Source organism: Drosophila gunungcola, chromosome 3R (genome assembly GCF_025200985.1).
Source record: "Drosophila gunungcola strain Sukarami chromosome 3R, Dgunungcola_SK_2, whole genome shotgun sequence".
In the NCBI taxonomy this organism is placed as follows: Eukaryota; Metazoa; Arthropoda; class Insecta; order Diptera; family Drosophilidae; genus Drosophila; species Drosophila gunungcola.
Window position 1 is genome coordinate 14,542,789 of NC_069139.1, and position 25,739 is coordinate 14,568,527.

The window sequence follows — 25,739 nt, forward strand, 5'->3', positions numbered from 1 at the left end:
AATTATGAATTAAGTTTAATTTAAAGGGAATAAATGCATAAGCTTTTCTTGAAAATGTTTTGATTTCGCGGAAAACTTTCCTTAAACCGCGCTGCAGTTTTTTGACAATTTGATAAGTTCGTGGTGAAAGGTCTTGATTTAATCTCACTGTGCTGACATAAAAGTGCGTTGGCTTCAACATCAGTTTTATATTTAGAAATTAAATGAATAATATGACTACCTTCATACATATGTACATGCCCAGTTATAAAGGCTATCACCGACCGATAAGAAGTTAACCCAAAACAAACAATCAATGGGCAATACTTGAGAATTCTTAATCCAATAAACGAACTCCAGATTGCACGAATGTGATTAGGGAATTAACAATATCCCTTCCTACTTCTTGTAAGTGGCATTCCTTACGATCGACATTTTTATGAATATTTCACTATGCCAATCGAAAGATGCTTATCCGGGGGCCTATCTGGAGTGCTGATTCTGCGGATTTTCACCGGTACGAGGAACTGCAGTTGTTATTATTTATACTGCGTGTTATCACTCCTGGTTATCGCCATGAGAGCTACTGTAAAACTCTCGATCCAAATTGGAGTGATAAGTCGGAAAGGAGCGCATATAAAACCGTGGGCGTCCATGCGGGTGGCATTGTGAAAGTGAAAGCCAAATATACGCCATGAAGTACCTGCTCAGCGTGACCTTGTTGTTGGCCATTGGTCTGCAGCAGATCGATGCCCACGGAATGATGCTGTCCCCGCCCAGTCGCTCCTCCCGCTGGCGTTACGACGGATCCGCTCCCCAAAACTGGAACGATAACGAACTATTCTGCGGCGGCTTGTATGTGAGTTAAGGATCTCCAGAATGGGAAGCTTCTTCTACATTGACCATCCCCACAAAAGTTAATGTTGTAAATGAATGGATATGGAAATGCCAGAAAACAATTGTAAAAAATAGATACTTATGCTAGCTTAGGTTTTCTTCTTAAATAGGCAACTTTCTTAACATTTTTCATTTTACGTTTATACATTTTATAAATTAATCAACACCAGCCCACACAAGACACATCTGCTAAATTATTTAGCTAAGATTATAGGATCCTTGTTAAAACTAAAATATATCCATGGAATAGTATTTTGGCTTGCAATACTAGTAACTTTCAGCAAAATTGCTATAATATTATCTCAATTTACCATAACGAACATTATAAAAGGTCCTAAGCATGTTAAATATATTACCAACTTATAAATCCATAGACCCAATCGAACAACGGAGGTCGTTGTGGTCTGTGCGGCGACAACTTCTTGGATGGCCAGCCCCGTGCCAACGAGATCGGAGGTAGTATCGGCGGAGCAGGCGTGGTGACCAGGAGCTACGCGGCTGGCCATGCCATCACCGTGGCCGTGAAGATCACCACCAACCACTTGGGCCACTTCGAGTTCCATCTGTGCAATCTGGATGCCTACGGTGGCGAATCGGAGGAGTGCTTCGATCAGCACCGCCTGCGTTTTCCCGATGGCAGTGATAGATTGCAAATTGGAAGCCAGGCTGGAGAATTCGATGTGACAGTTTTGCTGCCAGAGGGAGTTACCTGCAGTCACTGCGTGATCCGATGGACCTATGTGGGTGGTAAGTATTTTAACAATAAACTCCATACTTTCGTGCTTCAGTAGTTGACCGAGTTTTAAATATATTCCAGCCAACAACTGGGGCATCTGCGATAACTCCGGCAACGGAGCCTTGGGCTGTGGTCCCCAGGAAACCTTCAAGAACTGCGCCGATGTGAGCATCAACTGGGGTCGCAATTTGGTCAAGGAGCTGGTCAGTGGTGACCTACCCGTGGCTCCCATCGAGGTTGTCTAAAAACCCAGTCAACAAAATTACTAACTGCCAATTAAGTCTGAAAGTGCTAAAAGCCAGAAAGTAAACCAAAGTTAAATAAAAATCTGAGCATTATAAACGGTATTTATTATTATTTGTATTATACATTAATAAGGAAAAGAGGTGGAGAGATGTTCAGGCAATTGACTAACTATGTTGTAATGCAGTTCCTTAATTTTTCTATTTGTTATTCTTATGTTTGCCGGCACGAGGTCAAGTGTTTCTTGGTTTTTCCAGAAACTACCTTCTTGATTCCTTTGAAGCGAACATTGGGTTTTTTTCTTTCTTTTTTTCTTTGTATTCTTAAAATGTTAATATAAAAGAAATAAAAAATTTTTATTTAAAACTTTTTTTAATTTATTTTTTATCTTACTTAAAAAATGCCCAAAACTCAGACTTCTAGACCAGAATACTCCCTTAAGTAATACCATAAGAAATTATATTTAGTTTATACTCCATATAGCTTCCATGGCTTCTGGCCATGATTTACTTTCGTTCAATGGGTGTGTAACCCTTCAAATCGGACCAGAAATCCGGCCTTGGATCTCTTCTGTACCTTGTGTTTCACGTAGTTAAACTGATCTTTGTCTGGGTCTCAATGATGGTGTTTGTGATTGACTCCGTGCGAAACGATAAAAGCACGGATTTCCTTAAGATTTCCATGGTGGTGGGCCAAATATTTTCAAGCAGGTTTTAATTATGATTTCGGCTCTAATGGAAATCCTCCTATTCTGCTATTTTAGCCATGCGGTGTGATAAGTATATTCCACTTGTCTTACCATGCATGAAATGAACTGGATGGAATCCGACCCCCGGATTGCGCAAAATGCTTATTTTGATGTCTATGCGGGCCCAGAAGCCCGTCTGCTTAAGGGCCACTATATTCTTGGACGTGCCCTTTGAGACTATGAGCATTGTAAGATTCATAAACACTTAGCATCTTAAAGATCTTTTTGAACTTATCCTTTTGCAGCTCATGCAAGTGTCTTACAAGTCCTTCAGCGCCTTTCGGATGATGTACCAGTAAACGTAAAGTAGACTCGTATATTAAAGAATAATAATTTAATGTGTGGTTGAATGAAAAGGATGTATATTTTACTTTTATGTTCTTTCAAGCTTTCAAGATTTTGTATTATTTTAATAGAATGAGAGTAACCATCGGTGTATTCTATGATTTTTAGTTGCTATTATAAGCTGTGCGGGCTAAGTAAAATAAAATCAAAATAGTAGTTACAGCCTAAAACTATGCAAATAACGACGTTAGATTAGTAATTTTACTTGTATTCAATATTTTACATAATAGAGTTGTGCCAACAACGAACATTTGTAAAACCAAAAACGTTTTCGCAGAATATCCAGCCATAATAGCACAGCGGGCTTATCTGTACTTTATTTGCAAAAATAATTATATTATTTAAGTATATTTATCTTTGCCATGCCCTATCTTAACCATTTAAATAAAGCTTTTAGCAATATTCAGCTTAGGATTTTTGTGATTTATTAATTATTTTTGCTGGATGTGAGTATATAGAATATATTTTATTATTGTATAGGGTTGTTTGACATGTGACAAATGGCACATGGATATATATATTTTTTTAATTTATATTTAAATAAGAATTTTTTTGCTCCCTGAATCAAATAAAATAATAAGCAGAATAGTCTTTTCTTTTCTTTCTTTTTTTTCTTTTCTTTTCTTTTATTTTCTTTTCTTTTCTTTTAAAACCAAACAACATTTACAACATTTGAAATTTAAAATATGACTGTATATCCATTTGATATCGATCTAGTGTTATAAGTAAATAGTATAGTACTTGAGACACTTCAACCTTGGTTAACAAGTTTATTATTATTTCTTAGCAATGAACTGTTATCAGAATGGCATTGGTGGGCTAAACAGCAACAGTCCAATAAAAAAGTCTTTGAATTTAGAATGATTCCATTAGCAATATTTGGGGTATTGTTTATATGTGTCATAGGTATTTTGCCAGTTCCCAGGTTAGATACTAGGAATTCTCCCAAATTTTAACTACCAATAACCGTAAACAAAATTAAGATTATGAAGCGATAAGAAACATTCACGGTTATTTGGCGAAAAATCAAAAACAAGCATAAACCGCCCGGTAACTGATAAGGGTTGAGAATATGGAACTATATAAGCCAAGGACTAGGTCGACTCAGACTAAAGTGAAAGCAAAAGTGAAAGCGAAATGAAGTTCTTCAAGGAGATCCTGCTTATAAGCTTGGGCATTTTTAGCTTCTTGGGTGAATTGGATGCCCATGGCATGATGTTGACTCCACCCGGAAGATCTTCACGTTGGCGCACCGATTCCTCGGCACCAACAAATTATGATGATAATGCATTATATTGCGGTGGCTTATGGGTAAGGCTCTTGCAAGCAAAAGATTTTACGGATTTTAATTAATGTTCGTTTTATCCTTTAGAAACAAACCGAAAATGGTGGAAATTGTGGACTCTGCGGTGATGATTGGAGCTTGGAGCAGCCACGCCCCAATGAGCTAGGCGGAAAGTATGGCAGTGGTGTGATCGTAAAGAGCTATGCCGGCGTGACCGAGACTGAAATAAGCGTTAGGATCACTGCCAATCATCTGGGCTATTTCCGGTTCCACATCTGCAACCTGGATGAAAATGGCAGCGAGTCGGAAGAGTGCTTCAATCAGTATCCTTTGAAGTTCGCAGATGGCAGCACGAAGTACAAAATCAACACAAAAACTGGAGATATACCAGTAGTCGTTCAACTTCCCACCGAGCTCAACTGCATCCATTGCGTGCTCCGCTGGACATATACGGCGGGAAATAATTGGGGAGTGTGTGAGGATGGGTCAGGGGCCATGGGCTGCGGTGCCCAGGAAACCTTCATCAACTGCGCCGATGTCAGTGTTCTGTCCTCAGCGAGAAGTATCTTTCACGAGGTGCCAGTGGAGGTGGCGGAATCGGTATAAATCTGTTTGCGCGGAGGCCAATCAAACAACTTTCCTAATCTCAATAAATTATTTATTCGTTTTCTTTAAAATGTAGTCCTTATATATTTTATTTGATTACCATGCCAAAAAAGAAACCGGTTTTGGTTTCTTGTTTGCAAGTTTCCTAGATGTCACCTAAATCGAAAATTCAAGACTTCTAATAAATAAACACTCCAAAAATTATGAATGTATATTTTTCTTTTATTCAATAAATTTATTATCGTATATATTTATTTATACATACATATATATGTGTGTGTTTCGAGTGTTTGTGTTTGTGCTTTGTTGGTAAGGACCGTTTGTCTTGGAGGTCAAGGGCTACGCACACGATTCTGCTCAGATCCTCCTTGGATCCACTAATTAAATAATTTCTTTCGAAAACCCTGCCTCCGACGTGTTCTTAACGATCGGATGAGATTTGCACATTTGAATAATTGAATATTCTGTTTTTTTATTTGTATTTGTTTACGCTATCCTGTATATGTTCGTACTTGTATATTGTATTTTAATATTCGTAATTTGTCTTAAGTGTGGCTTACAAAATACATTTCACAATAACTGGCTTATTAGTTAACTTCACAAATAAGTTGTATATATATGTATATATATTTGTATTCTTTTGTTTTTATATTACAAAGCCTTCAAAAGTCAATTGCAAATCATAAGTCGGGAAATTTCACTACGAACTTAAAAATCGCATTGTAACTCCAGAATCGTGCCATCAATCATTGACTTAAGAATATTTCTTGTTTTTCGGTTATCTTTTAACAATTAACTAAACAAACCGCAAACAACAGTATGTAACCTCGATTGCCACTAGAGATGTCATCAATCAGATGATTGTAGATATATACTTAGCTCTACGTATTGAGGAGAGCTCAGCTACGATTAAAAATGCCCTCCTCGATTAAAAACTATAAAAAACACACGCTCTTTTATCGTCAAAATGTGCGAATCGCTCACAACTGAATTACAAGAGTTTTGTACCCTTTCTGGGTTTTCGTTTCGAAATCTCCTCCATTTAAAAGCATTTTAAAATACAGTGGATGCCGTTTGACAAAAATAGATGTATATATTTATATATTAATGTGGGGGAGGAGCGATTTGCTTCTTTACCAAATATTTTGTTATAAAAGCACCTTATAAATTTTACACATACTCGCAAAGTGGGCTCACTTGCCTTGCTTGTATAAATAGCTAAATAGTTCATCTTTTATTTTTACTTTCTTCAAAAATTGTTTTTAACATTATACAACACTATCTGTATTTTTGTTTTGCTTGTAATACCTGAATTTTAGAATTTTGTATCCGAAACGCCGTTTTTTGTTGTGTGTTTTCTGACTGAGATTGTTTCCTTTTTGTTCTCATTTTAGTAATTGCCAAAAGTTTGTTTAGTATTTCCTGTTATTTTTCCTTTTTTGTGTTTTATTTTTTGAGTCCGAAATGTTGGTGTCCAAAAATGTTCTTTGTTGTATCAGTTTAAAGTTTTCGAACTCCGTGTAGGTCAGAAAATTAGTGTTATGTCTTCACTTGACCTAATTGACAAACATGTTTTACTTAGCTTCATTAAGGGTTCGATAAGTGAGTTATGTTAGTTAAGCTTTGTCATTGGCACAAGTTTGCTTGCTAAGGGGAAAAGTTCGGGAGGTGGGGAAAATAAATAGGAAATTTATGTGTTCCTTCTACAATTAAGTTCACACATTGGTTCGAATTTGCTTAAAAACTTGGTTTTATTTTTGTTTTATTCGTATTTTTTAACATTAACACGCTACAGTTTACACGCTCTTTTGCTTTTTATCATATAAAATTTCGTTTGTTCACTAAATAATACAAATAACTATTAGCTAACTATAACTTATCGTCATAAAGAAAGTATAATTAAAATATTATTAAACACAAAACTAAACAAAATTATAAACGACTACGTGAGTTGATTTTAAATTTTTAAAATTTGTTGATTTTTTATTTTATTGTTCTTGTTAATTTCTATAATTGCAGCGTCCAGCAAGAATGGAACTAAATGGAAGCAGCATTCAATTAAATTCACATGTTGAATATTTGATGATTTTAATTATTGCGTATTTAAAATTATTGTAATACCTATAATGTGAATATTGTTACTATATTTTTTTTTGCGTCACTAGCTTATTTTTTTATATTGAGTGTATATCTGTAAGAGTTTTCTTTAATTTTGCGAATTGTTTGCAACTGTTGCTTCTTGAGGGAAACACGTTAATTATAGATAAGAACTGTGACTGACATTGGGGAAGAAAGATTTGACAAATTATTTAAGTTTAAAAAGCCACATAATTAAAAACATAAATCAGCGACAACATTAAAAATGAAACAATTCACAAAGAATATTATTTTGCATATGAATAAAATGCAGTCACATACTTAAAACATTAATTTACAACTAAATGTATTTCAACCGAAATGATAAACAATATTAAATAGTATATTGCAGCAACAGTGGAAGACAGTTAGTTCTCTCATTCTCTCTCTTTTTTTTTTGTTTTCTTTCAATCGTCTGTAATAAATTTCTTTCAATTATTTTCTTTTTTGTAGTTTATTTTTCGGTGTGTGTACAATTTAAAAACAGGCTATGCTAAAGTAATAATAATAAAAAACTATATATAAATTATAATTCAATTAGACAACAGTGTAAAAAGCCAATTAAAGGAAATGTACATACAATTTAAAACGATTTGTTTTCGCATAAACTTTGAGAACAAAAGCAAACAGTTTAAAAGCATTTAGATGTGTGAAAGTGGGTGTTAATGCGGGTGTTTTGTAGGGATTTGTTCTCGTTTAAAAATTTTACGACTAAATATACAATACAACTACAGTGTTCATTTCAAGTTTCTTGCTGTTTGATTTATACAATTCTTTGCTTGTGCTTAATACACTTCAAAATTAATGTGCAATTTATGTTAAAGCTTAACCGCTATTTCCGTAATTTTCTCTTAGCTCTTCCAATTTGTTAGTTGCAGTTTCGCCTGTAAATTAAAACCTAAGCCGTTACGCCGGGATTATACAATGCTTTCATTATGTATGTACTTCATATGTGCTTCAAAAGTTCAAATTTTCATCAAAATTTCTACCTCTTCTCTGTGTGGGTTGCTCCTGATTTATTAAGCTGCTTAATAAATTCATTCGTAATAAGTTTCTCATCTCCACTCTCAAATTACGTTGCTTGTACATATTTTGTATGCCTATTGTAATTAAAAATTTGTAATATTTTCTATTTTCTTTGTGTAACTTCTCTCACTACTTGCAGTTTATAATAAAAACTAGTAAACCATGCATTTCATGCATGAGCTGTAGCAAAGTGTGAGCTTGTTTTGTATCTCTTTTTCATTTTTTGAGTGTGCGCTGCTGCAATTGTTGTTGCTGTCGATTCGTTTACTATCCTTAAGTAATTTTGTCACATGCAGCAAACAATCTGTTGTCTGGTCCTGTTCCCGTCGAAGTCCTCGACCACATCCACTTTACTTGTACTTGTACTCGGCATCTGATTCAGTGGCATTGCAGACGGAATGCGGCTACTGTTCAGAGTGCTGTTATTGGTGTCCACCTGTCGTTTATTAATATTGAAAAACATCTGTACAATGTTTTCATTGAGAAAGGGAAACTAAATTAAAATTAAACTCAAAATATGAAAGACTAAAATAAAATAAACTTAAATCTCAAAACTATAGAATAATTAATTGGAATTAATTCCATTTAAGATTCTTTTAGAGGGGTTCTTATTACCTGCTGCATTGGTGGCCTGCACATTCAAGCCGGTGCTATTTGCACTCAACGTGGTCGACGACGAGTTGGAGTCGGACGGTGTGTTGGGACCTGCCGAGTGCGGAGTGCAGGATGCCTGGCCCAGCAACTTCTGGCGCACCTCGCGTATCTTTAGCTGCAGATCTTGTTTGCGCGGAAAGACATCGATGTGCTTGGTCTGTGAATAAGTTTTAACATTATGACATCAACTTGTTGAATGATATAGTGGTGAAGAACCCACCTGAAAGGCAATGGTGGCCTGGGTAGTGGGGAAGTTACCGTGCTCGGCAAACAGCTGCATGACCAGGTGGCGACGTGTCTCCAGCACCTTGCGGTGCCCCTTCTCGCTGGCATCGGACCGAGCGCTCTGGAGCGGTGTCTTTGGTGTTCTGGGCGAGCGGCCCGTTTGGTCAGAGCTCTCCAGTTCGATAAAGCGGTCGTCTTTATTAAGCATTTGAAAATAAAGATGAAACATATAAAGTCAAACTCCTCTACTAGTTATAATAATTGTATTATCATTAAATTTTAAAGTTTACAGCTTATCTGTAAGCTTTAACAATAATTGTTTAAAAACTGAATTTCAAAATGTGTGTGGCTTAAGCTTACCCTTTAGCTCGTTGGTAAAGTCGGGACCAAAGAAACGCTGAGTGGTTGTGGGCGGTGCCGAGGCTGGCTCCTCAATCGAATCGTCCTCGCACACTGAAAAGCATATTCAATAATAAATATATTCAACTTTTCTGGACTATCTGATTTCGGGACTCACTTAGCTTCTGCACTGACGGCGGAGCCGTGTTCTTTTTCCGGTAGTTCGTGCCATAGACGCGTGGCGAGGAGGGCACAGCGATGGCACTTGGCGACTGACAGTCCTCCGGCTGAAATTGCGGCAGAGCCTTGTACTTCTTCTCAAAGTCCACCTGCTTGAGCACACTGCTGTAAATGGATAGTTGTTAGATGAGCACATCAATTGGCAATTTTTATCATCTTACTTATTCATCTCATCATTTTTCTTTTTGAGGGCCGCTGCCGCTGATCCCGGAGCTCCCTTCATCGGAGACTTGGGCGGCTGGTTGATGGCGCTGTTGCTGCTGCTGGTGGTCGGCGTCAGGGGCGGTTGCTCATCGCTGTTGGGCGTAGTGGTTGAGGACGTGGGCGTGGGCAGGGCCGAGCTGAGACTGCTGCTGTTCACATGGCCAATGATCGGCGAAGAGGCATCCATCATTGTGGGCGAGTGTAACTTGCGGCTGATGTGCTGCCCATTACTGGCCCCCAGATTAGCTCCAAAGGACACATTGTTTTCCGACTTGCTTTGAGCTGAAAGGATACGATTCGTTTAGGAACGCATGTTCAAAGTTAATCGTGAGAGACCACATACATAGATTCTTGCGGCGCTGAAGTGGGGCTCGTCCCAGCTGGGCCGGCGTTGGTGCCAGAATAAACTGCTGTCCATCGGCTTCCATGTCGTTCTCATTGCCTCCACTCGCCGCTGCAGATGCACAGCCACCCATGCCCCCCTCCATGCTCCGTTCCGGCGGCGCACTCATGAGATATGTGGCCGACTTGGGAGTGGAGGGCATCGACTTGTACGACGGCGAACTGGCCGGCGGTTCGGCACTGTGGCTTGGTGTGTATCCGTGCAGCAGCATCGTGGGCTGCGCACTGACGGGCGGCGGCAGCGAGGACAGACCGTTGTGGTTCTTGAAGATGTAACTTCCTGGCGCGAAGGCGTCCAACTGCAAGTGCTCCAGACTGGGCGTACCTGGCTGGTGAGAACGCTGCAGCAGAGGGTACTGAAATGCATACCATAATATCATCCAAATGTGTTGGCAGTGAATTTAAATTTCACTTACCGGATTGCTCATGGCGAACAACATCTTCTGGCCTTGCCCTGGCCCACCTCCCATGATCTGGGCGGGCGCTGATGCCGGAGGCGTTGCAATGCTGGCCGCATGTCCCAGTCCCATGCCCGCCGGCGACGATGGCACACACGCTTGGTGGGCAGCTGCGGAACAAGAGGTGGAATTGGAGGATGAGGAGGGTGTTGAGGTTGAGTTAATCATGACTATGCTGGAGCCACTGGTGGCCACAGGAGCAGCCGATGTTGTTGCTGTGATGGTTAGTTCGTTGGCATTACTACTACTATGATTTGTGGCCGTCGCTTTTGTCGTAGATGTTGCCGTTGCCGTTGTTGCTTTAAGGATGCGGGCATTGGCTGGCAAGGTGATCTTATTGCAGGCATTGATGCTTATGAAGGACACGGGTCGCAGAGTGGCTGCTCCGGACACTGGTGTTGCTGAGTTGCTGCCAGTCGCGTGTTGCTGGTTGTACGTGTTGACGTCGGTGATAAGCAGCATGGTTGCTGGCTGGGATGAGGCAACCTGCTCTTTGCTTGACACCTTTGGCCCATCCTCCCTTTCGCCATCCCCTTGATCGTCCTCGTCCCCTTCATCCTGGCCGTGCAACGTGTCCAAGACCAAGGCATCGTACAGGATCGCCGCGCGTCCTGTGCCCTTGTGGCTACCGCTGAGTTCGGCACCTTCTTGCAGCGTCAACAATTTTCGTATGATTGGCGTGGCATTGTTGTTAGTATTGCATGTGATTGTGGTTGTTGGTTGGTGTTGTGTTGGAAAATTGGAAAATTTATTAGGGGCTTCGTTACTGGCTGGGTTCGATGATGTTGATGATGATGGTGATGATGTGGTTGTGACCGTGGCAATCACTGGTGAGCCCTGAACCTTCGGCTTGAAAAACAACGGTGGTGGAGTGTTGTGTTGATGGGAATGTGGATGTGGATGATGTTGCGTTCGTATGATGGTGAAGTGATTAATTGTGGGCGTGGGCACGCGGGTGATGACCGTCGGCGGAGTTTCGCCACGTCGATGGTGCAGATGCTTCAACTGTTGGTGCGGGGATATCGACGGTTGCAGCGGAGTCAAGGATCGCACTATGGTGAACTGTTTGCGCTTGATTGGGGTCACAATGGTGGCCACCGGCGCTGGCGTGGGTGTGGGCGTAATCACGGTCTTTGGCATCGCATAGGGGGCAAGATCATCGAAACCAGCACTGGCATTCACACTGGCCAGCTCCTGCATAAACTGCTCATCGTCCTCGTCATCTTCATCATCGTCGTCGTCTTCTTCTTCATCCTCATCATCTTCTTCGTCCGGATCTGCATCATTTAAGACCGCATTATCCTTGCCGCTATCCTCCCCCGACTTAGGGCCCTTTCTACTATCTTCCCTATTTGTTTCATCTTCTACAACCGATTTATTTTGTTATGGGTGAGGTGACAAAGATGACAGCGCGACAAAGGAAGATCAATAGTGGGGTGTGTTAATCGTGTGAGAGAGAAAAAGTGAAAGAAACAGAGAAAAAGATGTTATGTTATGCAGAAAGCTTTCGTTGGAAAAACTTTGCAGATGAGCTGGCGAATGTTAAATGAAAAGTGGGGTATTGGGCGTGAGGCGATCGATGAAAGGTCTGGGTAGGTTCCAATTTTTTATATCTCACCAAATCACTTGATTTTTGGCAAAAAACACTACGAAAATAAAATCATACGACGTCAACAAATCATAGTAGAAATAATGCCAATTCTTGTTTACACTAAATAAAATGAAAATTTAAAGTATGATATAAAAACTATATATGGAAAATATGATTAAAATAGGTTACCAAACTAAAAGACACTACATATTTCTATTAAAACGGTGTCGCTTTAAGGCATTAAGACTGCTTTTAATTCAATGTTGTCATGGGGTTAAAAATGATACAACAGGTATTGCAAATTGTACTAAATGCCAAAGCTTTATTACAATGGCAACTGTCTTAATGCCCGAAAAAACCCAGCCTGTTACGAGCCCTTTCCCGGCTCTGGTTTCTTACCTCTCAGATCCGTGGGACTGCGATGCGGATGATGCATGGGGTAGTGAAACTGCTTCTGACTCAAAGCCGTCGCCGTTGGCACATTGAAGTTGAAGATGGCACCGACACTGCCGCTGCTGGGTGGCGGAGCACTGACCACGCCCCCTCCGGCAAGGGATCCTGAACCACCGTTTAGCTTGTAGGGCGATGGCGGCTCCTGCTTAATGTCCTCCTGCTTGATATGTGGCTGCAGGGAAGCAGCGTCCTCCGGCTTGCACCCGCTGCCCTTTGGGCTAATGGGCATCGACTTGAAGGCGCCGCCTGCGGATCAAAAATTTGAGGGAATCCTTCGATTAGCATGGCATGCGGGGTGAAGATAAGCGGGGGTTTGCTCGCCTGTGGGTTGGAATGGTGTTACACCGATTGGATTCTTGGGACTAGTGTACTGCGTGTAGTTGGACATCTGGGTATATGACAGCATGTTGCTCTCCAGCACCGAATGGGCCTTAATGGCTTTCGGTTTGACTGTAATCTCGCGTTCTCCTCCACTGAGCGGCGGTGCGGTCATGGCCTGGCCATTGGCACCGGGCGTATTGAGCTCCTCCGCCGAACGCTGCAAATATTCGAAAAACCAGTTAGGTTATGATGTTTGCTACTTATAAAAGTCTGATAAATCGATTTTAATCACCTGATTCGCTTCTGGTTGCTGCTTGCGGAAGTCAAAGGGTGCGTCGTCCATGTCTGAGTCATTTACCCGCTCGCGACAGTGCAGATCCAGCTTCTTTACCGGCTGCTGCGGTTGCTCCTCCTCCACCACCAGCATCTGCTCATCCTCGTCGGAGGGCAACTCGTTCTTCATCAGCTTCCCGTGGCCGCTGCCCTTCATCGAGATCGTGGTTGGCGCCTCATCGCAGGTGCTATTGTAATTGTCGATCGTCAAGGGTATAATGTCACCCTGGAGATCAGAGGACATGCCCTGGCCACCACAGCTGCCGCTGCCTCCTGGCGTCGAGGGGCACATATCGTGCTCCAGGGAATCGGAGCCATCAACTGAAACCAGGCGCTGCTTGCCGTCACCCACTCCGGGGGCTCCGCCCGCCTTGCCACCAGGAGTGGCCGTCGATGTGGATGACTTTCGGCGATCCTTGGAACACCACTTCCACTCCGGATGCAACTTAAAGTGCGCATCCTTCACGGAGCTGGCTAGCTCGTGGTATTGCGCCTTCTGCTCTGGCTTCAGGGCGTACCACCACTCGCCCAGGATCTTGCTAACTGTGCGGTTGTCCTGATTCGGATGCTTCTTATGCACCATCTTGCGGTGCTTCTTTGAGAAGATCATGAAGGCATTCATGGGTCGCCGAATCTTCTTGTTTGGCGGCTGCCCAGCCGCTGCTCCGGCCGCTCCAGCTTGTTGCTGCTGCAGCTGCTGCTGTTGTTGCAGTGCGCTCAACGATTGACTTCTCCGCTTGGCAGCCGAAGTAGCTGGAGCACCTGCTGCTCCATCGCTGGCATCATGACACTCCTCCAGCTTGCGTATGTTACTGTTGTGGGTGGCCAATCGCATGGCCGCCGTTTGCTTCTTGCTGCTGCCACTGATCCCAGGTGTAGTGGCCTCGAATACATCATCGTCCAGCTGGTCGTCAGGCTCCTCCTGCTGCTGCTGCTGTTGCTGCCTCTGGCTGGCCACTGCAGCCGCTGCTGCTGCCGCTGCCTTGGCATCATTCATGGAGCAGTTGAGCGGTTTGCCCGGCGAACAGTGTGGTGCTGGCACAATCAAATGGTTGTTGTTGTGGTTTAGCGGCATTTGCGGCGGCGGCTGTTGCTGCTGTAGATGTTGCTGTTGTTGATGCTGCTGGTGTTGCTGCTGCTGCATCATCACTACACTGTAGTTGCTGCCCGAAGTGGTCAAGGTTGGGGTGGCCGGAGCTGGCGGTGCCTTGCTCATGGGCGTCATATGCGGCAGCAGTTTGTACCAGGGCGCATTGTAGCCTAAAATTAGTGAACAAAAAGGGTCTTTTTAATTGGAGATTGATTAACTGAGCTAAATAAGTTTTTTTTAAATAAATAACTAAGAAGTAAAATTTTTTTGGACCAGGAATCATTTGTATAAATCACTTTAACTTACCGTTTTTTGGCAGCATCTTATCCTGACCCAAGGACGCCACTGTTGCCGCTGTTGTGGTGGGCGTGTTAGGTTGATGAAATGAAACCGTAGTGGGGGGCAGGGGCACCGTCAGCTGAGTGGCGTCCACAATCACAGGGTGAAAGGTCTGACCACCGGATACCACCACATGTGGATGGTGCTGGTGCTGGTGCTGCTGGCTGCTGGAGATGCGAATAACGCTGGTGGCATGGCCTACGCTGTTGTTGTTATTGCTGCTACCGCTGGTGGGTGGTGCCGCTGGCGCTGGCAAACTGGCAGGTGGCGGCGGCGGAGGTTGGTGGTGCTGCTGCTGCGGCGGTGGGGCATGCATCACCAGCGAAACGGGCGTCGTTTGCGGCGGCAGTGGTTGAGTGCTAGCAATCGATGTTGCTGTCGTAGCTGCAACATGAGTATTGTTGCTGTTGCTCTGGCTGCTGCTAGCTTCCCAGCCATTGTTGTTATTATTGTTGTTGTTGGCATTGTAGAGCACCGGACTGGGTGTTGCTTTCCACTTAGAGTCGAGCGGTACGGCAACAGGTTGCTGCTGCTGTTGCTGTTGTTGCTGCGACTGGTTGGCGATGGGCGTAAAAAAGTTCTGCCTGTGACTGGCGGACACATTTACCGGCGAATGGGCGATGGCATTTAGCGGTGATGCTCCGGCGTGGTTCACAGGTGAGGTGTACGAGGGCGTGGCAGATCGAGAGCTGCTTAGGGATACTATAAAAAATATAAAAAAAAAGGTGAACAATTAAATCCTGCTTTTGATAAATACAATCATGAGGGTGTTAAAACTGTCTCTCTCTTTCGATCTCTTGGCATTACATAAGCACTGCAGATATAGTTTGGCCCCCAGCTCAAAGTCCTGGAACGCATTCATGACGTCCTTTCGCTCCTCTTGTGCATTTCCACGGAAATCTCGTCTTCGCTTGCCAACCGAATCCGCTTAAAATACACTTTTCTGCGCTCGTCGACGTCGTGTGTTTGTCACATTCGCTTTGTCCGCTGCATTCGCATCGCTTTGCTTTTTCCGTTCTTGCTCTTGGTTCTTCAGTTTTTGTGCTCTTGACAGTTCCCACTTTTCAGCATAAATGCGGCAATCGTCGATCTGATTCTTCAGAGACGTACGTTTCATTCCAAGGGCGGCGCGGCGACGTCGACGTCAGCAGCATAAGTCGAGCGCCGCTCTCTCTATCTCTCTTAGACTCTCTCCTTCTCTCTGAGCCGCCGCTCGCCATGTTTGTTTACCTGCCGTAAAGGTGTGTGCGTGCCTGGCCGCTCTCAAGTGCATTTTTGTTTAGGTAAAAACGAATCAAAGGCAGGGCAAATAACAAGAAAAGAGCTGAATAAAAGAAAAGAATCTGTTGCGCTTCGCACGCAGCCTCTGCCGACGTCGACGTCTCTGCCTCCGCTTTGTTTCGTCTCAAGTGGCTCTGCCGGAGCGATCACGACGTATTTTACCTTCTGCAGGTGCTCAGGAATGCGTGGGCACAGTGGCATAGTACGCAGGGGGTAAGGGCCTCAGGAGTCAGAGGTCCCTACTACTTATTCTAGGTTTTAGAAAATTGTATGTCGGTCTGTTTAATGATCGCCCAAACATATTTTTGGTGTTCCAGAATTTTAATTTTATTTATGTTCACAGGATATTTAAACCGGGTTTATTTGTCCCTAATCTTAACTGTAACTCGCATTAGAATGACGTTAAATATCTTAACGATAATGTCAAATTGATAACTCTATAAAAGCACGTTATATTCCCCCCAATAAAAGTCCTTCGTACGCCTCTGCCTGAGCATCTTCCTTCGTTGCTGCTGCGCAGTCGCTGTCGCTGCCGACGTCGCTGCGTCTGGCGTGTAAATCACGCTGCGGTCACACTCTCAAGTGGCCGGGCGGGTGGAGTGGTAGGGGCAGTTCTCTCTCCCTCTTTCTCTCCGGCGGACAATGGAACCCTTGATGCGTTTTTGGGATCGAAATTGGAATCGTACACGACCTTTGCGCCGCAGCAGCGACACCTTTCATGAAAAGCAGCGGACTGGCGGACGGACAAACGACCTTTGTTGAGGTGTGTGAAAAATGGACAGGGGTCGGGAGGACGGTAGGGATAGGAAAACAGAAAGAACGACGGCGCTGCCACAATAAAACTTTATGATATGCATTTTATGGTGAATTGGAAATGCATCGAACTAGAAAACAAGATATGAGAAAGGTCCGGTTGTATCGACTGAAGCAAGTGCGCTAACCTTTTGGAGAAACTTAAAAGGAGACCTACCTAAACGATTGCCAATCCTTAACTATTCAGAAGTTTATATTTTAAACAATTATGGAATAAAGTTATAGCCATTACAGCATCATTATGAAGTCAGTTTATTGAAATTAAGAACTGTTTCGACAATGTTTTAAAAGTTATCATAAAAATCCGAAATCGAAAATTAATCTTTTCCTAAAATATTAAGTTTAATAACCATCGTTACATGGTATTTTCATAGTAAAAGGCTTTATATACCTATAAATCATATTTAAATTACGATTACCAATTCATTATCATTTTTCATAAAATCTGTTATGGTGTGCAATGAGCCGTTTCAATATCTCCGAATTCTCCGATTATTAGCCATAAGCTTAATATACCAGTCATAAGCCTAAAAACATTATTTTAAATCATAAAACCTTTATGCATCGCTCAAATAAACCTCTTTATTGAAGTGAATTTAATGTTCCAAAGGAGCTTGACAAGCCTTTAATTGGAGTTCTGCTTTTTATGGTCTTTTAACAAACACTTTTTACAGTGCCTCAGAAATCCGGTTCTGCTCTGAATGAAAAACATTCGTTTCTTCTGCATTCCAAAAGAATACTTTAATAGGGGAACTCGGTATAAAGGTATGGAAGAGAGAGGTTCCCTAAGCTGTGTAGGGTGCACAAAAGTTCTCCTGCCCCGAAAACGAAACCAAAGAACATTTTTCCAGAAGCGCCGTGAAGAATATCGTTTTTGGTACGCTATGCCTGCTGTCCTTTTCTCTTTAATTGCGTGAACAGAGATAGATTAACGGTTAAGCCGGCGCTGGTCAGGCTCGAAAGGGACGGCACGAGGGGCTGGGAAGGGCCAGCCTTGAAATGAATTGCTTCGAACTATGAATAAATTGTTGAGCCCGAATTCCAAAACAGAATCTTAAATGCTTTTATGATACCTTCTGCCCGGATCGTAAAGAGTCAAGAGGTGTGATGGTGGCGCAGAGACTTACCCAGCATGACGGCCGCATCGGTCTCCTCCTGATCGTAGCGGCCTTTGACCCGATAGTTGGGCGACGTCTCCGAGTCGCGAGAGGTGTCCTCATCGATCTGCGTCTTGCTGCTTGATCGGCTGTCACTATTAAATGGGTTACAAAACAGATGGACAGGTAAGTTGAAAATCACTCATTGATATATGTTAAGTATGTCAATACAATGTAATTTAAAATTATTTTATTTGCTTCCGATCTTAAAGTTGTATCGTTCAAATTTGTGAATCGATTTACCATTAGCCTAAATTACATTTTTTGTTAACATTCCGTCTCTAAGTAAAATACCTAAGTGTTCGCTTTATAGACTCATTATTCTCTCTTTATTCCTTTTTTTCTAACTCTACATACATTTTTTTCTTTATTAAAAATGACACATTGATACAAAAAAAAAAAACAAGATATTAAGATCAAAAAATGTTTCTTTAAATAAATATAATTTTTCCTAATCTTAGGAAATGACAATGTTTTAAAGATGATTATGAAAATGATGGAGGAAAACGAAGAGTAGAGCTTACCTGAGCAGACGTCCTGGGCCCGTCGACGAGGGCAGGGCGCTGTTATTGCCCTTCTGGTTGAGGTGCCGCGAGCAGTAGCCGCGCCGCTGAGATTCCTTGGTGCAGAGCATGCACAGGCGGCGCCACTGCTTCCCGTTGTACTTCTTGCGCACGCCGGACTCCGACTCCACGATGTCTCCCTTCTTGAAGCGGTGCGGCGTGGTGGCCTGAGATCTGTGGATGGCACTGCCGGTTCATTAGCAAGCGGTAAAGGATAGTGGATAAGTTATGAATAACAGGGTAACAAAGTCTTTGGATATGATGTAATTTAGTTAATTACAATCTTGTTAGGTTCATAATTTATTAGTAAACAGTTAAATTTTTAATTTGATTTGAGTTTTGCTTCGCTTATGCTTTACTAGAATTATTAATGAGGTATACTATGTATTAATTAAAACTTTAAAACTTCATATACCAAAGAATCAATATTTTATCGGAAGTTTCCCACTCACCTTGGTGTTGCTGGATGAGATCGTGGAGTGAGCCTCTGGTCGAGTAGACTGGACGTGCTGCCGCGGCTCTGCATGCTGCTCCTCTTGCTGCAGGCACTCATCTTCTCCGTGTCCAGCTCACCGGCGGCTGGCGAGTATCCGATGCCGACCCGCTTGAGTTCGTCGTCCGAGTCGTAGTCGTCGTAGCCCCGCGACGACTGTTGCTGTTGCTGCTGCTGCTGTTGCATCTTGGGGTGCTGCCCATTGCTGCCCGGGGAGATCACGATGTCCGGCAGGCCGTTGGTCTGCTGGGGATGCGACTGAGCCACTTGCTCCGATCCGTGGGTAGGACCGGCGAATGGAGGTCGCGTTGGGAACGGCGACGTGGCCGTCGTCCGATAATACTCTTCTTGTTTGACAAGATGCTGCTGCGACTGTTGGGGTGTAGACGTGGGCGGTGCCGTGGGCAGCTTGCCGTCGTAGCGGGTGGCCACGAAAGTCAATGGCGTGCCGGTGGCCGCCTTTGGGTAAACGATATTGCCACTGGGCACGGTCATCGCTTCGCCTGCTGCCGACCCTGCTCCCCCCGCTGACACTTTCCGCTTGCCGCTGGATGCTGGGGCAGTTGCTACACCCGTGGGTGTCAGTTCGTTAAGCTCATCCCACCACGGCGGCTGCAGGAGACGCAGATCGGCGCGACGTACGACTTTGTTGTTAGCCTGCAAAAAAGAAGTTCACAATAAAATAATTATAACTGATCACAAAAGCCTATAAGTCAAAACAAATTTAAAATCTTAAAAAAAAAGCGTTTACCATGTTAATATGTCCTTAAATAATTTGGTACGCTGAATCTCGGATTTTTCTCACTTATCAATAAACTGAAATAGGAAATAACTCCTCTTACAAAATCCGAAAAGTTTTATTTAACGTTTGCTTCACATAAAAATGACTGTTAACTAGACTTTATGTGACAGTCGAATTTTAATTTTGGTCCTAAATCGTTGACCGAATATATTCGGTCCAGTGGCATATACTGAAGAGGATAGCGTATAAATGAAGGCGTATTCCTATAAAATGTCATTACGTTACATTTAAGGCAATTCAGGTTCAAGAGGTTAGATTGACACCAACTCTGAAAACAATCAATATCAGACTGTAATCCGAAACCCGATTGCAAATTATTATAGGACGAACAAAGTTTAACATCATCAACATACATTAATACTCGAGAATGTGTTATATAATAGCAATGACTACCCAGATGTTACGTTAATCATATTGGAAATTGTGTTTTTTTAAAATAACCCTTTGAGTTTTTCCATTCAAATAACTTGAAATCAAAGTTAAAAGATTATTCGAAAACCCGAGCTGATCTTATTTAAATAAAAGAAGAGAAAGATTAACAGAACCAAAAGCCCTACTAAAATCTGTATATATAACATCAGTCTGCATTTTATTATTAAATTTGCCATTCGCCTCACCAATTCATCGCCGATCAGTTGCACGCTATATTGTTTCGTGGCCTGGTTGATGTCCGTGATGACGCCTTCCACGTAGACGAAGCTGCCGGAGCCACGACCCTCCAACCGTTGTCGCACACAAACACGGGCATCCAGCGTAATCTAATCGTGGATGAGACAGCTTCATTAGAATGTGCGAATGACAAAAAAGTTTCGTTGGGTCTACTTACATCCGCCATGGGCGGGCTGGCATCGAGTATCACATGGTTGCGGCCCTGGTGCAAAACATCCTGATATAACAGCAATCCCAATTCGGTGGAATCAAATTCCACGAGTATTGAGTCGGGAGACGCCTCCTGCACTTGGCGTATTATCCCGGGGGCATAGTGATTGTGGATTTTGGCTAGGACACGCGTGTTGTTCCACTCGCTGAGATCGAGCAGGGATTGCGGCTGCTGCTGCTGCTGTTGTTGTTGTTGTTGCAGGTGCTGCTGTTGTTCCTGTACATGTTGCTGATTGTTTGAATTAAAGCTAAAACGTTGTTGTTGTTGTTGTTGCTGCTGCTGCTGTTGTTGTTGTTGGTAGTAGACGGCGGTTGTGGGCGTGTGTGTGCGTTGTTGATGAATAATTGTGGCTGCGTGACTATTGTTGCCGCTGGATACATGTTGCTTGTAAGTACTACCGCTGCCATGTTGCAGCGGAGATGCAATGATAATACGTTGCTGCTGCTTGATATCACTGCTACTGCTGTTACTGCTGCTGTTGCTACTGTTGTTGCCGGTGCCTGCACCGCAACTCACGATCATGCGATGAAGCTGATTGCCGTTGGCCAGTCCATCGCTATTGCCATTGGTATCGGCGGGTTTCTGCAGCTTCTGCACACTCAGTTGCTGCTGTTGCTGTGGATGCTGCTGCTGCTGCTGGGGATGCTGCTCGGTCTTGTCCAGCTCGGCTGGATCGAACTTTCGCTTCTTGGGATGTTGCCGCGGCTGAGGTGGTTGCTGCTGCTGCTGTTGCTGAGGTGTGCTGGTTGCTGCTGTTGTTGTCTGTAGGTGCGGCTGGAACAGCACATGTTGCTGGTGTTGCTGCTGATGCTGCTGTGTTGCTGTTGACTCGACAGCGGCTGTTGTTGTTGCTGTTGGTATACCGGCGATTGTTGCTCCCGTTGCTGGTATCACCATTTTGTTGGCGGCAACAACAAAGACTTGTTGCTGCTGCTGCTGATGTTGCTGCTGTTTGTTTGTTATGACATAAGTCTCGGCTGCGGCAATCGCGGCTGCTGCTCCTGCATGTGTTGCTGTTGCAGTTGCATTGGCAGCGCTGAGCATCTTAGTTGTGGCAGCAACATGTGTGTGGCTTGTTATCGGGGGAGGAGGAGTGGGTCTTTTTTGTTTTCCTTCGGCTGGTGTTGCTACTGCAACGGCGGTGACATCAGCAACATCCTTTCTGCAATCAAGGCAAAGGCAAGAAAATTTGTTAATTAAGTTGACAACAGAATACCATTAAAATCAACGACGCCGATGTCGAGGTCATTTCATAATTAGCGAATCCCCGTCCGGAAAACCCTGACACCCTGCCACGATCCGCAGGACTCGCAGAAACTCTGGCGCCCGACGTCAGGCCATAAAATTCAATCTCGCCCAACTATGGGCCTCTCTGTCTCTGTGTGGGAATTTGACGCGACAACGGAAACATTTTAATTTGCGCAGACGACCAGTGGTCTGGGTTTGCTTGTGGGCGGTGGGCGTGGCCGTAGCTGGCATTAAAAAAGGGTAAAAATGAAATATAAATGACACTTGAAACATTTTATGCCAAAGCCACACAGACACACGGACGTACAGTTGCACAAAAAGTCAAAAACATCCGGCAACCACAAATACACACACAGAATGAGGCGCAAATGTAGACCCAACTGCAGGCAGCCTCGACTTTCCAAACGGGGGTTTAAAGGTACGTCTATGGAGGGTTAAGTGCTTAATGGCTTACAAATTTACAGAGCAACGAGTATATTCGAAGAAATTTAATCAGCTCATTACAATTAAACGGCGGATAATTATGCATTGCTTTCGAAATATTTTTTCATGAACAATAAAACTACTTGTTTACAAAAATTAAGAGACTACTGATTAGTATTTTGTATGGTCTTCAAACTATAAACATTTAAATAAACTTGGTCTAAACATACTTTTATGTGATCATCTGTGTAAAACAATTGATTAAACTTTTTAGAAATATTCCCTTTAAGGTACAATAAAACAAATACATTATTAAACTTATCGATACCTAAACTGCCACAGCTATATCCACGCCCCAACAGAACCACCTGCCCAGTCCATCTATTTTTTATTTTTTTTTCATCCTACTTTTACCATCCTCGTCCATTTCCCAGTTTCGCTTTTAATTCATCAGACTTTGAGGCTCAAAAAAGTGTAGCATACTTCTGGGCATGATACGTATACGTCCGTTTAGCTTTGTAGTTGTGGGCCAGAGTTGCCACATCTCGCTGGCATCTGCTGCAAATATGGTCGCAGGACCAACTCATGTCCGCCTGCATCTCCATCGCCATATCCTTTTTCACTTCCATCCACAATCCGCATTCATCTACATCGGTATATCCCCCAACCCAGGTTGCTTGTGTGTAGGCGTAATTGCGGGAAATGACTGCCACGCCCATTGTGGGCGAGCGCTTAAGCCCATACACACTTACTACTACACTCACTCACTCAAACATACACACACACACACACACACACCCACAGTGAAAACGAAGCTAAATTGAAGCAACGTAGCAACCAGCAATGAATAAAAAAAACCTGCAGCCTTGGCCATATTGTTGCTGCAGCTAGTTGTTGCTGCTGCGCGGGACAAGTGCAATGATTGCTTTATTTTTCCTGCCCAACCATTCTTTTTTTGCAGCTCGCTTTTCACAACTTTGCTTTTCATTACTGCGGCCAGGGCTTTCGCGCTTTCGGTTGCTAGGTTGCCAGCAGCGACTTGCAATTGTTAGGAAAAACCCACAAGGGCGGCGTTGCACAGGCGAGAAGAAGACGCTGAAAGGTGGCAGACACGGTGTCTGGTACAGTTGTTAGGGCAAGCGTAGAAAATGCCAATGTACACTGTGAAAAATAGCCAAAGACATTTTGGGAAACGTGTGGGAAAAGGATCCTATCAACTGGGTATCTTTAGTTAGGAAACGGCTTTGCTTCGTCGACAACAAGACTTCAAATTGGCCAATCGTTTAAACAACAAATCTATCTGGATGTTATACTCCTTATAACTATACTTTTTATGTATAATTTTGTGTATATAGGTAGATAAATAAATAATTAATATTTTATCTAACATTAAAACTAAAGAATTTAACTTATATGCAGAATAAAAAAAAAACTATTTTATGTATTTTCGTTTCTATAAAGCGTTTAATCGACTGCGACGATCTAATCAGCAAACGTTATATGTTTGTTTTTTTTTTTGGAGAAGCTTTCGTTGTTCCAGACATTAGCGCGGACGTTTTTTCTAGTGTAATTTTGTAGTGCTTTTTGCTGAACGAAGAAAATTCTCTGTCAGAACGAAAGTAAGCTAAACATGATGCCTTAGATGAAGGCTCAACCTTAGGATCAGACTCAAAACTCGACTCGTGGAGTCAGCGAGTTGGGATTGCGATTAGTTGGACACAAGCTGACATCTACACACCATTACTCCCTTCCCTGCACACACACACACACATCCATAGAACACAGTGGCAAGCTTATGCACATATTTATAAAGCTTTTATGTAAATAACTGCATATCTTCTATATTTGTTCATGCGTTGCAGCATGTGACGTGCGTGGGAGTGTTCTGCGTGACTGTGTGAGTGCTCAGTTACAGAAAACAACATCAAAGTGGTGGTAAAGTGGGGAAGAAAGGGGGCCAGAGGGGGAAAGGTTGCTGCCAATGCGTGCCTAAGTGAATCTAACCTTATCCACCGCTTTTAGCTTAACTTGGATGGCTGGAAATCCGAATCTTGTGTGCGATTCACAGTTTCTGGCAGTCAATAAAATACATAAGTGCTTTTTACTTTTCGACAAAAATTAACTAACAAACAGCCTAATCTCAATATCGGTTATAATCAGGCATTTAAAATGACTTTGAATCTGCATTTTAATACGAAACAAAAATTATTAAGAATAAAAAACTGTCATGGCGATTTGGGATCCATCTGTACCTTACAGTTCGGAATGTAACATATGTATGTATTTAAATACAGGTGTTATGTTTTTAACACAAAATTGTCAAACTCAAAGGACACACCTATTTTATAAAAAATGATATAACGTCAGTAAACTACATATGTACATTTTTACTATCTAGTTCTCAATTATGCATACAAGAATTCAAGAGCTTTAATTTTTAAATCAAGTTTAAAGCCTTAAAGTAAATAAACGATTATTATCCTTCATTGATGATTAACTTTTATGTGGACGTAAATATGTTTAATTGCCAAACAATGGGATTTACTTGCAATTTAACTTGAAAAAAACAAAGCTTTGCAATGCATATGAGCATTATTACAGTTATCTGTTTATTGTAGGCACCATTGCCAAAATTTCAGCAATTTTCGTTTTCGTTTATATTTTAGAGAACGTGTGTGCATCAGTGTAAGTGCAGCTCTTTCAATTGCCATCATTTCCATCTGCATTGTCTTTATTGTTGCCATTGTTGCTTTTTATGATGTGGTTCAGCAACTGCATTTGGCATGCATGTCAATTTCTTGTACTCTCATTGCACTTGGTTTTTGCTGTTATTGTTTTAGTTAGTTATTGTTGGCTGCTGTTGTTAATTGGCAAATTCAGTTTTATGACACAAATACACACATGTCATACAGACAAAATAACTAATACCTACGCGCGATCGATTTTAATGCAGACGTGCTAAATTGAAAGCAAAACATGCGTGCAAACGAGACGACGATGTGAATGTAATAAAAGAGCATTTTTTACACAGAAGAAAAATATTTTTAAAAGGTGAGGTTTTTTTGTATCAATTAAATGAATTATTTCATGTAAGATTTTGGGACTTAGCGTACACCGATTGCCATGTGTAAGAAACGACCGGGTTAAAATCTCCCCGCTGCCTTTTTAATTGTTATTTTATGTTCAGCCTTTTTATTTTTATATTTTAATGTAAATATTAAAGTAAAACGTTTTTCAATTTTTCTCTGTGTTAATTTGCAGTGTAATTAGAAGAGAGTTCCTTGAACCCTAATGGTCATTTGTTTTGGCGCCAAATCGAAAATGAAACGAAAAGTGTAGAATACACGAGCAGTGAAGAGAGCAAGCCGAAAAATCCATGCAGAAAGGTAGTCTCTTCTACTACCTCCCACTCTTTCCCAATCACTGGGC

At 42.4% G+C, this 25,739-nt stretch overlaps 3 protein-coding genes across 12 annotated transcripts in view; 2 read left to right on the top strand and 1 right to left on the bottom strand.

Moving 5' to 3' along the window:
* Positions 1 to 491: 491 nt before the first annotated feature.
* LOC128258059 (uncharacterized) lies at positions 492 to 1,954 on the top strand. The gene is made up of 3 exons (XM_052989444.1): positions 492 to 838; positions 1,251 to 1,623; positions 1,694 to 1,954. Exons 1-3 carry the CDS (start codon positions 674 to 676, stop codon positions 1,855 to 1,857), a joined length of 702 nt encoding a protein of 233 aa, XP_052845404.1. The 5' UTR covers positions 492 to 673; the 3' UTR covers positions 1,858 to 1,954.
* A 2,098-nt stretch (positions 1,955 to 4,052) lies between these two features.
* On the top strand, positions 4,053 to 4,914 carry LOC128252422 (uncharacterized). Its single transcript, XM_052980126.1, has 2 exons — positions 4,053 to 4,259; positions 4,321 to 4,914. Exons 1-2 carry the CDS (start codon positions 4,086 to 4,088, stop codon positions 4,837 to 4,839), a joined length of 693 nt encoding a protein of 230 aa, XP_052836086.1. The 5' UTR covers positions 4,053 to 4,085; the 3' UTR covers positions 4,840 to 4,914.
* Positions 4,915 to 6,095: 1,181 nt separating this feature from the next.
* LOC128252420 (putative transcription factor capicua) overlaps positions 6,096 to 25,739 on the bottom strand; it is a 44,400-nt gene continuing 24,756 nt past the window's right edge. For 3 of the 10 annotated variants that reach the window (XM_052980117.1, XM_052980115.1, XM_052980116.1), the window contains 17 exons: positions 20,586 to 21,801; positions 20,377 to 20,517; positions 18,917 to 19,614; positions 18,426 to 18,650; positions 17,872 to 17,996; positions 14,618 to 15,352; positions 13,181 to 14,481; positions 12,889 to 13,105; positions 12,514 to 12,813; positions 10,482 to 10,633; positions 10,007 to 10,421; positions 9,621 to 9,945; positions 9,398 to 9,564; positions 9,241 to 9,333; positions 8,876 to 9,075; positions 8,617 to 8,812; positions 6,096 to 8,464 (listed from right to left, as the gene is read on the bottom strand). In XM_052980117.1, the coding sequence (XP_052836077.1) occupies positions 8,448 to 8,464; positions 8,617 to 8,812; positions 8,876 to 9,075; positions 9,241 to 9,333; positions 9,398 to 9,564; positions 9,621 to 9,945; positions 10,007 to 10,421; positions 10,482 to 10,633; positions 12,514 to 12,813; positions 12,889 to 13,105; positions 13,181 to 14,481; positions 14,618 to 15,352; positions 17,872 to 17,996; positions 18,426 to 18,650; positions 18,917 to 19,614; positions 20,377 to 20,517; positions 20,586 to 21,683 (6,405 nt within the window). In that variant the 5' untranslated portion in view covers positions 21,684 to 21,801 and the 3' untranslated portion in view covers positions 6,096 to 8,447. Of the gene's footprint in view, positions 8,465 to 8,616; positions 8,813 to 8,875; positions 9,076 to 9,240; positions 9,334 to 9,397; positions 9,565 to 9,620; positions 9,946 to 10,006; positions 10,422 to 10,481; positions 11,888 to 12,513; positions 12,814 to 12,888; positions 13,106 to 13,180; positions 14,482 to 14,617; positions 15,353 to 15,457; positions 15,998 to 17,871; positions 17,997 to 18,425; positions 18,651 to 18,916; positions 19,615 to 20,376; positions 20,518 to 20,585; positions 21,802 to 25,739 lie in introns of those variants that run through there. The other 7 variants (XM_052980121.1, XM_052980120.1, XM_052980118.1 and 4 more) reach the window with 7 other exon arrangements.